This window comes from Gossypium hirsutum, chromosome D05, assembly GCF_007990345.1.
Source record: "Gossypium hirsutum isolate 1008001.06 chromosome D05, Gossypium_hirsutum_v2.1, whole genome shotgun sequence".
In the NCBI taxonomy this organism is placed as follows: Eukaryota; Viridiplantae; Streptophyta; class Magnoliopsida; order Malvales; family Malvaceae; genus Gossypium; species Gossypium hirsutum.
In genome coordinates this window covers 26,558,606-26,570,981 of record NC_053441.1, presented here as the reverse complement: position 1 = coordinate 26,570,981, position 12,376 = coordinate 26,558,606, and the positions used below count along the sequence as shown (strand labels likewise).

At 32.6% G+C, this 12,376-nt stretch overlaps 1 protein-coding gene across 2 annotated transcripts; it reads left to right on the top strand.

The window, feature by feature from the left end:
• The first annotated feature begins 4,878 nt into the window (after positions 1-4,878).
• On the top strand, positions 4,879-12,102 carry LOC121217902 (oxysterol-binding protein-related protein 1C). 2 transcript variants are annotated; one of them, XM_041094497.1, is made up of 10 exons: positions 4,879-5,813; positions 5,909-6,265; positions 7,170-7,269; positions 7,955-8,403; positions 8,703-8,858; positions 9,739-9,906; positions 9,980-10,120; positions 10,259-10,489; positions 10,800-10,913; positions 11,761-12,102. In XM_041094497.1, exons 1-10 carry the CDS (start codon positions 5,214-5,216, stop codon positions 11,926-11,928), a joined length of 2,484 nt encoding a protein of 827 aa, XP_040950431.1. In that variant the 5' UTR covers positions 4,879-5,213; the 3' UTR covers positions 11,929-12,102. The 2 variants fall into 2 exon arrangements, with proteins under 2 accessions (XP_040950431.1, XP_040950430.1); XM_041094496.1 differs by having other exon boundaries at positions 4,883-5,813; positions 7,958-8,403.
• Positions 12,103-12,376: the final 274 nt, after the last annotated feature.

Here is a 12,376-nt window from a genome sequence, read left to right as displayed (position 1 = left end):
TGTAGGCTACTAATCCGATACTTTTTATTTTTTTTGATCCACTTCCGAACTAGGTCTATCCGGATCTATATGAGTAAATTTAACTCATTTTAATAAAATTCACATTCAATTTCATCCAATTCATATCCTAGGAAAAATTACCATTTTGCCTTTATACTTTTAATAAATGACGATTTCATCCCTAAGCTCGGAAAATGAAATTCATGCAATTTAATCCTTATTCCAAACCTAACCGATTTTTATATAACATTTACAGCCCATGAAATTCATAAAATTCAAAAATTTCCCATGAATTTTACATATTTACAATTTAGTCCTTAAATAATAATTTCATAAAAATTTCCTTTACAAAAGTTATTTATCTATCAACAACCTTTCATTTTCTACCATAAATTTCAAAATTTCAGCATACTCATCCATGGAAAACTTTTAATACTTTGATAACTTTACAAATTAATCCCCAAAATAGGTAGATTAGGTTACTACGATATCGAAAATATAAAAATTACTAAAAAACAAGACAAGAATTCATACCTAATTCAGCCAAAACAACTTGCTTGAACTCACTTTCTCTTAGTTAGGGTTTCCATGTATTTTAATTTGGGGAAGATGATGAAATAAGATGATATTAGGTTGTTCCCATATTTAATTAATTCAATTTCCAATTTAGTCCTTTTCTTTTTTCTAATTTTCCATGGATGAATCATCATAAATATCTACTAACTCCATTTAATGGCCTAATTGCCATATAATGACCTCAAATTTTGAATTCTATAGCTATTTAATCCTTTTAGCTACTAGAATTCAACTTTTGCATTTCATGCAATTTGGTCCTTTCTATAATTAAACATGAAATCGGTAAAATTTTCTTATCGAAATTTTTGTACGTCATTCCTATCATAATGCAGACCATACAATAATATTAAAATAAATTTTCTTTCTAACTCGGATTTGTAGTCCCGAAATCATTGTTCTGATTTCACTGAAAACGGGTTGTTACATGGACATCACATATATAATAATAGTAATTACATGTTATTGTTTACTAACATAAAATATTAATCCAAATTAAAAGTGATTTAACTTAGTTAAGGTTTATTGGGCTTTAGTTATTAAATTAAGTATGGATCAAATATATGTAGATACTCTAGTAACTAATTTCTACTTGATGGTGGGTTGATTAGAAATTAGGGTTAATGCACGAAACTTATATATTAGGGTTATGGTCCCCAAATTACACATGCGTAACTTTTCTAATATCTCATCTTTAAAAAAGAGAGAGTTACATTATCTGAATTACTTGTGTGGTAATTTGAAAGATCAAAACCATAAGATTGAATATTTCAAGAAATCAACGGATTCAAGTACACTTCCGTATTTAGTTTTGTTATTGATGATTTAACATGATAGATCATGGTTAATAAAATTTTATATCAGATATTGGTTTTACAGTTCTAACAAGTGGTACCAGAGCTCATCATGTTGAATCATTGAGCACGAATTGATTCTTTATTATTTTTGGATTGATTTGTTATTTTTAAATTTTATGGTTATGATATTTCAATTATATACTATGTTGAATCTTTGAGATACTTGATAAAAAATTTTGGGTTTTGATTATTTAAATTAAAGTTTTAGGGTTTTATAAATATAAATTGATCTAACATTTTCATATACTATTAGAAGGATCAAAGTTTATGATTTATGCGGTTCTTGATTAACTTTTTAATCTTTCTTCCAATTGCACTGCCAATTGCCATTAATTTCGTTCCAATTTACTGCTGCTAAGTGTCGATCATCCCTCGAATTTGCTCCTTTTTGCTGTAATTTCAGCCATATTTGTTATACCAATCCATCTAAATATCAACTTCTTGGCGTTCTTAAAGTCGCTGCCATGCTCTTTGAAAGTCATGGTCATGCCTTCAATTTTTGTTTCCACCTCCTTTAAAAAAGAAAAAAACTTCAAAAAATCATATAGTTTATAATATTGGATTACTAATTTTTTATGATTATGATGTCATATGTATGCACATGTGGCCTAATGAACTTTTCTGGGTTATTATAGTGTATTTGATAAATATATTATTGTTGGGACTTTGGGTGGTCTACCTTATTTGTTCACTTATTTTGTTACCCTTTTTTGCTTTTCTCTATGATTTGCATATGGTAAGTGAGTAATCAATAACAAACATGTTATTCATATACTTTGGGAATTTGAGTTTTTGCTGGAATTTTTCTTTGGTTTCTTTTTTTTTTGTTGACTTTTAATTATTAGTTCTGGTGATGTTTTTCTCTCAGAGCATGCTCTATTGCTGTTTGTTTATTTGCATATTCCATGTTTTTCTTTTTTGGGAATTTTAATGTTGAATGCTTTAGTGTATATCTAAACGAATTATGTTTTTTTAAGCATCAGTCATAACACTGTAATGATGGAATTGTCTAGTCGGCAAAAGGAATTGTTTTCGTTCTATGACTAATTCATCATTATTATTATTTAATTAAATTCATCAAATTCAGGTTTTTGGTTCTGATGGTGGCATTAAGACAACCTTATTTTGAGTTATTTTGAAATTTATAAAGCAATAAAAAAAATTAGTTTTGACCTTTAACTGTAATGAAAATTTTAAATTTAAATAACTTAATTGAAATAATAAGTTGCCAAAGTGACCTCTGTTATTGAAATTATTTTGTTTTAAAATATGAAAGGTTGTGTGCATGTAACTTAAGTTACATTAATATTGATTGGCCTAAAGGAAGGTTAATATTTAACAAAATTACATGTGCAACTGTGGTAATAAACATGTGACGATTATTCGGTTTTACATGTAAGCAATAATTCGGTTTTAAAGTAATTAATATATATGTGGTCCAAGTGGGAGGTTGTTGAAAAATATAGGCATCACATATATAATTATAGTAATTACATGTTATTATTTATTATCATAAAAGATTAGTCCAAATTAAAAGTGGTCTAACTTGGTTAAGATTTATTGAGCTTTATTTATTAAATAAAATATGGGTTAAATATGTGTAGATACTCTAGTAACTAATTTCTAATTGATGATGGGTTGATTAGAAATTAGAGTTAATCTGTAAATGTTATATATTAGGGTTATGGTTCCCAAATTACTCATATGTAACTTTTCTAATATCCCATCTTTAGAAATAAAAAAAAAAGAGCCACATTATCTGAATTATTTGTGTGCTAATTTTGAAGATCAAAATCACAATTTTTACATTGAATATTGATAGATCTAGTAGCCAATAAAATCTAATAGAAAGAAGAAAAGGATAATGTACAAGGGTGAAGTAAAAAAATCTTGTATTGGTTGGTCGAGATAATTTTTAAAATTTTTGGAGAAGTTAAAAGCGATTTAAATTGAATAAATAATTTTCTGTAAGAGCCAAAAGTATAATTTTTTATTTCATCAATGCTAAAATCATTAAAAATGAACCCTAAATTTTTAAGAGGGACAAAAAGGGAAACTAAACCTTCTAGGAGCTAAAAGGGCCTCATTTCATCCCTGATCATGTAACTACAACAGTAATATTAAAATATACAGTACGATGATCGTGATGTATTCTAAAAAATTGCATCATATTTAACAATTGTTAGGTATAGTTGTAAGATATATTGCATTCCTATAGAAATAATATAGTTTCGAATTTTGAAGAAAATATTGTTAAAAGAAACAATCACAAATCCCGAACTGAAAAGTAAAAAAAAATGAAGAATAAAAGAAAATAAAATCAAATTGTATCCGTTACATATGTTATCAAAATTTTTATAACACTAATAAATATATCCAATCACATGTACTAATGAGATATTAACATTATTGGTGAAGATAAAAGTTCTGAATATTTGAGTCGATAAATTTGGGGTGCGTAAGTAACGTATGAACTTGATTCAATTTTTTTGGTTTTATATTTATAATTGTATTGTATTTATAAATTATAAAATATATAATTAAAAAGATATAAATAAAACAAATAGAGGCAATACGTAACGTTGAGTGGAGCAAAATGACAGTCAAGATTTAGAAACTACCACTAGAGTAGCATACAGAAAATTGGACCACTTTTATCCTTATTTAGTACACTCAAAAGCCTACTTTCAGCTTAGTTCATGTCAATCTTTCCAACCATTCGTTTTCCTCCACGTTTCCTTCTCTCCTTCTTCCACTTTTCTTATTCTCACTGCGTCCCACTCTTCCCTTCAACTACTTCTTTCCGCATTCAATCCAACGCCCTTCCTTCTACAGGTGGGTTTGAATGAATATTCTACACCGAATTTAATCGTCCATCTAAACTTACCTTAACTTAAAAGATAATATCTATTATTTTTATTTCCCAATCCAATTGTCATATTTCAATTTTAAAATTTTCTGTTATATACTATTATTTAAAATTTTAAATTAGTTCATACCAACTTTCAATTGAGTTTCGACTTATCTTAAAAAATATATATTATTATAATAAAATTTTATCTCGAAAAACTTCTATTATCTTAACCTTATCATTTTAACCAAACACATAATTGATTTCTATATTGTTTTTTTAATAATTTTATTATATAAAATTTACAAAAATATAAATGAGATCAACTTAGAGATACGATGTGATGGTTTCTCAACTCAACTTTTAATTATGTGGTTAAAATTCGATTTGTACGTATTTCAACGACGAAAAAATTAATCATTATTATAAGTTAAAAATACATTGATGACAAAAAAAATTAAAATTTATACATAAAATATCTAAATTAAAATGACAAAAAAAAGATATAAATCCATAAAAAAATATGTATACACACAAATCATCAAATTTAATTTTATCTGATTTTTAGCTCCTTAAAAATCGACAATCCGTTGCGTCGTTATTAAGAGTCTTCATTCAAATCAAACCAGTACTCAACCTCACCGGATTTTTCTCTCTCACGGGATACTCCGCCGAACTTCACTCCAACGCCCAATTTCTTTGCTCAAAACGCCGTCGTTTTTTTTTTCTGTCATTTTGTAACCGTCTCTGCAAATTGTTCTGCAGAAAAGAAAAGGAAATCTTTTGAAAAACGCCAATCCAAGAAAAAATAACAGTTCCATGAAAAGCTTAACTGCAACCACCGTGCTCCGACGCGACGTCAGCCGTCGTCATTACTGGAATCTTCTAATTCTTTCATTTTATTAAATAAAAAGAAAAGCAAGTTCAATTCTATGCATCCTCTCTGTTGTATTTCCACCGTATCGGATCATTCCCCAGTCAAACCTTTACCCGACAACGTCGCCATGCCTCCTCATCCACCTGTAACTACCGTAACGACCACTTCCTCTTCCGGCTCTTCATTTAGATCCAACTCGGTTCGATCTACGGTCCAAATCCTGTGCCAGTCCGATCAAAATCAGAACAATCAACATCGCCGTAGTAGTAGCGTGGATTTGAATCGGATGAGCCAGAGAAATGGGACACCGTTGGGAAGAGAGGTTTCGAAGGCTCTGAATCTGGCTCCGGCTCCGGCTCCTCCGCCGCAAGTGGATGTGAAGATAAACAACATCGTGGGGAACGGAATATCGGGAGTGCTTTACAAATGGGTGAATTACGGGAAAGGTTGGAAACCGAGATGGTTCGTTTTGCAGGACGGAGTTTTATCATATTATAAAATCCACGGTCCTGATAAAATCGTCGTTAGCCAAGAAACGGAAAGAGGATCCAAAGTTATCGGCGAAGAATCTCTCCGTCTTATCTCCCGACATCGCAATTCCATTTCTCGTCATTCCCAAAACCGTCGGAAACCCTTTGGTGAAGTCCACCTAAAGGTTAAAAAATAGAAATATTAATGAATTAATGGAAAATAAAACAAAAACAAATTTGATTTGGTTTTTCAATTATTTGATTCTTGAATTTTTCTCAGGTTTCCTCTATAAGGGAGAGCAGATCAGATGATAAGAGATTCTCGATCTTCACCGGAACTAAGAGGCTTCATTTACGAGCCGAGGCTCGGGATGATCGGGTTGCGTGGGTGGAGGCGCTTCAGGCGGTTAAAGATATGTTTCCTAGGATGTCAAATAGCGAGCTCATGGCTCCGATGGACAATGTGGCGGTTTCAACTGAAAAGTTGAGGCAACGGCTGATGCAGGAAAGGGTACACGAATTGGCTATCCAAGATAGTGAACAGATTATGAAGAGTGAATTCTCGGCATTGCAGAACCATCTAGTGTTGCTTAAACAGAAACAAAGTCTTCTCATTGATACCTTGCGTCAATTAGAGGTATGTGTTTATCTTAATTATAATACAATACCTATTCATTCAATTTGATTAAAACTTGATTGATTTTTTCAAAACAAATTCATTGATTTCCCTTTTTTTTTTCTTCATAGAGATTATAAAGGGGTATGATATTTAGGATATCATGAAGGAATATTTTGATGATATTTTGCTTTTATAAGAGGGGGGGGGGGAGATTTTTTTTTTTTTTGGCGGTAGTGCCTCTTGCTAATACTCTGTTATAGAAGTTGAGAGGAGTCTGGTCTTATATGTCTCCATCTCTTTAGTTTATAAAATGTTGGTGGTGTTGTGGTTGATTCGAGATAAAATAAATGTCAATATAGCGAGACATTTGTTGTGGAACTTGTATGGCATTGATGGCGGTGACAGTAGCAGTTGTGCTGGTGGTTGGATCGGTGATATTTGGTGGTAGGCTATTTGATGGAGCAAATTAAATGTGATGTGTGTGGCCTTCGAGTAATCCAAAGGTTTTACTTCATAGTGGAAGAATTTTAAAATTCCTCAACTTGCAGTTGATATAATTTAATTACATGTGAGCATTCTTTTGACCAAGTAGCATGAGTACAGATAAAATTTGTAATTCTTTTTTTGTTTTGTTTTTTTTTTCTCGGGGGAGGGGGGAGGGGGGAGGGAGGGGACTCTTTTATGGGGTGTCCTTTTCGTGTTGTTTTTCCTTGAGAATATCAACATGTACATGGAAAAGTAACTTAAAATTACTCTGCTCAAAGTACTTTCACTTCCTTTTTAACTTTCATGCAAATGTACTTGTGGAGAATTAAAAACTTAAAATTGCTTAATTTTCAGAATTAAAAACTTCTGAAACAAAGTTTTTAATTCTCATTTTTGTCTTCTGCTAAGAAACTGCTATTTGTACTTTATTTTGTAGACAGAAAAAGTTGATCTGGAGAATACAGTGGTTGATGAGAGCCAAAACAAGTTGATTGATCTAGGGGCTTCTTCTATGATAAGGCAAGACAAGTCCAGTGGTAAGATTCTAGGCATTGGAAGTACTTATTACAACTACTGGTCCCTTAATTTATGCTGAATTATTTATTATGTTTGGGGATATGTGTGGTTGATGTTTATATTCAGTGCTCACAACTTGCTATTGGTTCAGGAACTTTTTTTCTTTCAATTCTATCAGACATGTGCCTGAGTTTTACCTATACTTATTTGTAGACAACTTATAATGCTTTCTTTTTATGTTGTCAAAAGATGAGCTGGTTCATGTCTGTGCCTTTTCTTTGTTATTACTTGTTACTTGTTCTATTTTACAAGTTTATTTTCTTTCCATCAATTTGAAGTTGCTATTCTTGGCTCTTTGTCCCTTATGCGTTCTTTTATCCCTTTCTTATGCGTCATTAAGTGCAGAGATAGACTTCCGGATAGGCTGGAGCAGGATTTAGAAATGGTCTCCAAGGTCTTTCTTCCGTTAAGGGGGAGTATATGACCATTGAGCCACAGCCGAAGCTTGGCCTTTCCTGGAGCTGACTTATTAAAATTGTTATAGAGCTGGTTGCTTAGTTATAGAAATTGCTTATACTGTCTTCTTCGTTCAAGTGCATGGCTTTCTTATATGTTTGGTTATGGAAATTGTTATTACTTAAATGTTTTCATAGTACTGCTTTCTTTTGTTAATTTTTTTTCTTTTCGCTTTGAATTCTTACTCAGAAGGAAGTTCAACTGACTCAGATGATGATAATGAAAGAGTTGACGCTGCAGAAGAAGAAACTGATGAAGATGATCATACATTCTTTGACACTCGTGACATTTTGTCATCAAGTTCTTTCAGAAGCAATGGATCTGATCTCCGGACATCATCTTTTTCTTCTGATGATGAAGGTACTATTGCTGATGATTCTGAAGACAACATTGATCCTTACGTCAAATCTGTTGGAAGTAACTTTCCTAGCATTAAACGGCGAAAAAAGTTGCCTGACCCAGTTGAAAGGGAGAAAAGTGTAAGTCTTTGGTCAATGATCAAGGAGAATATTGGGAAAGACCTTACAAAAGTTTGTCTTCCTGTTTACTTCAATGAGCCTCTCTCTTCTCTTCAAAAGTGTTTTGAGGATCTGGAATATTCATATCTGCTTGATCGTGCATATGAATGGGGTAAAAGGGTGAGTATTTGAACTCCATATTATTTTATTTTAGAGAACAGAGCATTGGTTGCAAAATAAAATTTTCCTGCGCTTATATTTATCTGTAATCACATCACTTCTTTAACGTAGTCATAGTATACATGAGGGCTTTACCTGATTTTTCCCCATCATTTCTCTCTTTCACACCTATTTTATACTTGACTGTGCAAAAGGCTAGTTGCTATGCTTTTAGCAGTTCATTCCCTTAATAAACTTTGACAATCTGGATTTTTGGTGAGATTCCCTGGGACTCATAATTTCCCCTCAAAAATTTGCAGGGAAATAACCTAATGAGAATTCTTAATGTGGCTGCATTTGCTGTGTCTGGATATTCTTCAACAGAAGGAAGAATTTGCAAACCCTTTAATCCATTATTAGGAGAAACATATGAGGCTGACTTCCCAGATAAAGGTGTACGCTTCTTCTCAGAGAAGGTTTGGCTGTATTTGAGATATAGTCTATCCTTGTTTTCTACTTTCTGTTTTTCTGCATTTACACATCATTATTCAAATTTTAAAGCATATTAATCTTGCTTTAAAGGCCAAACCTTTGACTGAAGAATAGGCCTGGTTCATTTGACCTCCCTATTGCTTTATTAAATTCAATATTCATAGAACATCAAAACCTTTTTTGCTTGTATATTTCATGCATTAAAATATTTTCCTTAATTTTGACTTTGCACATTCTATTTGGTTCGTTTTACCTGGTTAGTACAGTGATATGTGGTTGAAACAAGTTTGCTACGCCTGATGCCAAATTTGCTGTACTGCATGAGCTGTGCAAGTTTAGTATATTATTGATCCTTTGGTTCACAGAAAGGCAGAGCTAGGATTTCCTTTTTTAGCTTGCTTCTCTTTGATTGTTCTTCTGTCACTTCCTTTTCTTTTTCTGGTCTTAATACCAATCCAAAAAGTTGCAACCTTGTTTTGGATGCAACTGGAGTAGAGCTAATATATAGGGTGGTAAGGAATAAGGTAGCATATTTATTCAATCATCACCTAAAATGATATTGTTTGGGTGGCCAACCATAAACGAATTTGTGTAAGGGGAAACAGGAGTGTGTGCTAAAGATTTTGAATCTCATAATTTACAAGTGTAGTTAATAGACGATCTTAAATATTAACTTATGCATTTAGGTGTTAATAACTGGGAATATTAATAGGCTTCAGTATCATTTATAGCATCCGTACTGGCAAAAGAAAAGCACACTGCTTGCTATTTTTTTTTCAGTTCATCTCTTTGTCCTTTTTTAATTTGTTTCTGCTTTAATGCTATCCACGAAGTTGCTGATAGTTATTCCATTTTTGGTGTCAGGTCAGTCATCATCCTATGATTGTAGCATGTCATTGTCAGGGTACAGGATGGAAGTTGTGGGGTGATAGCAATTTAAAGAGCAAATTTTGGGGTCGCTCAATTCAGCTAGATCCTGTGGGTGTGTTGACCTTGGAGTTTGATGATGGAGACGTGTTCAAGTGGAGTAAGGTATAACTCCAAAATTTAAGAACGATTAGGCGTATGTGTTGTAACCAAACTTAAATGGATTTTCTTTTGCCAGGTGACGACATCAATATACAATCTCATACTGGGAAAGATGTACTGTGATCACTATGGTACTATGCGAATAGAGGGGAATCGTGACTATTCATGTAAGCTGAAATTCAAGGAGCAGTCTATCATAGATAGAAACCCTCACCAGGTGATCTTTCATCTTCCTAAAAATAATCAATTTACTAAATATATCAAATTATTTTAATAGAATTATGTTATTGTTCTATCATCCTCTTTTTAACCATCATAAGCATTTATCAGTTTATAAAACTTTATTGCATTCCAGGTACATGGTGGAGTTCAAGATAGAAATGGAAAGACAGTGGCTACATTATTTGGAAAATGGGATGAGAGCATGCATTATGCGAATGGAGATTGTTTTGCAAAGGGAAAAGGACAGGACTCTTTGTCAGAAACCCATCTGCTCTGGAAGCGGAGCAAGCCTCCTAAATACTCCACCAGATATAACTTAACACGTTTTGCCATCACATTGAATGAGCTCACTCCTGGTCTGAAGGTGATTGTTATAATAGTTTCGATTGGATTAAAACTAGGCAGCTGTCTAATGCCTTAAATATATTTCATTGCATTTTTGGGCTATCCCTACAATTCCTGAATTACATCTAATACCTTGATGGTTTTTGTGAATTGATGATTTATATTTGATTTTTGGTAATGAAATTTTGGTCCTAAAGATCAAATTAGTTTGTTCATTTGAAACTATAGGAAATAAATGGAATGATTTTGAAACCGATGCACCAACTAGGTACCCTCAGAATTGCTTGCAGTAATTGGCATGTTGATTTCAATATCCTTAATGTACACAGGAAAAGTTGCCTCCTACAGATTCAAGGCTGAGACCTGATCAAAGGTATCTGGAAAACGGGGAGTATGAAATGGCAAATTCAGAGAAGCTGCGGTTGGAGCGGCGGCAACGACAGGTAAGTTTTAGTTTTCTTTTCTGCAACAAATTCCATGTATCAATGAAGCAAATTGGCTAGGGAAGAGTTATAGAGCCCATGAACTATTGATTTATAATTACATGTAGATGTTATGTGGGTTAGGAACTTGGTTTTGTTCTTCCAAAAACCGTAGTTGTGATTTACTCATTCCAAGATTTAGACTCCTAGTTGAGGATAATATAAAAAGCTCAACTAAGAGCATTTCAAGGCTTTATAAAACTAACCTGCAGATGCCACCGATGTAGTGAAAACATAAACCATGAGTTGTGCATACAGCTAGAAATAACATCAATCTTAAGTTATTAAATACCCTACTGAGGATTTCACGGAAACCCAGGTTTTCTTTTCTTGGTTGCTTTATGGTTAAAGGATTTAGCAGTTAAAGTATACATATAGGCAGTCATACTATAGTCAAAAGTACAGTTTAATCATGTACCATAGAACTGAATAATTTAATCATTGTGCACTTGATTTTGGTGCAAACAAGTAAACTTGAATTAATGAAAAACCATCGAAGTGTTGATATGGACTTCTGAAATGTTATAACACTGAGCTGCGTATAGAACTTAAGTAGTAGAAGAATTCATTCTCTTAAAGAACGTATGCATTGTGGGATTTCAACTCATATACTTCGTTAGATTTTAGAAGTCTACCATTTAGACGGTTTCTCATTAACACTGATATCAATGTTATTTGTTTGCATCAAATCTCAGAAATACAAAGAATAAAAACTAATTGTACTTTTGATTATACTACTGGATTTAGCAAATACTTTTGAAGGTTGTTTTATGTCTTATTGTGGTTTCTGTTTTCAAATCGAATTCAGGCTCGGAACATGCAAGAGAGAGGTTGGAAGCCAAGGTGGTTTGCAAAGGATAAAAACAGTGATTCATATCGATTTATTGGTGGATATTGGGAGGCTAGAGAGCAAGGGAAATGGGATTCATGTCCTGATATTTTTGGCCAAATCCCTTCTGATCATCCCCTTGACTAAATTAAAAATCCTTATTTTTTTCCTTGTTGATTCTTCTTCAATTTTTTTCACCAGATGTGCTGGGGCACGCATCAACTGGGCCAAATCATTTTCGGGTTGCCCCGACAACAAGAATGTAAGTTTTTAGATTAAAAAGTTTATCAAGAAAATAATAGATTATTGGTTTTTTTTCCATCCTTTTGCTTCTGGGTTCATATTTGGTGATGTGATAACAAGTTGTGATCCATGAGATTTAAGGAAAAGAATTACACAGCGACTGGGTTTTGGTTTCTCAAACAAAAACGACAACTAATAAAAAATATAAATTTGGAACTTGGTAATTTTGACATAAAATATTTCTGACAAGCCTGTGGATTAACAACAGAGACCCGACCACCAGTGTTTTTATGTACTTGAATGATTTGTCTCTGTCTGAAGTTGTTTTAATATGTCCATTTTATTTTTACAC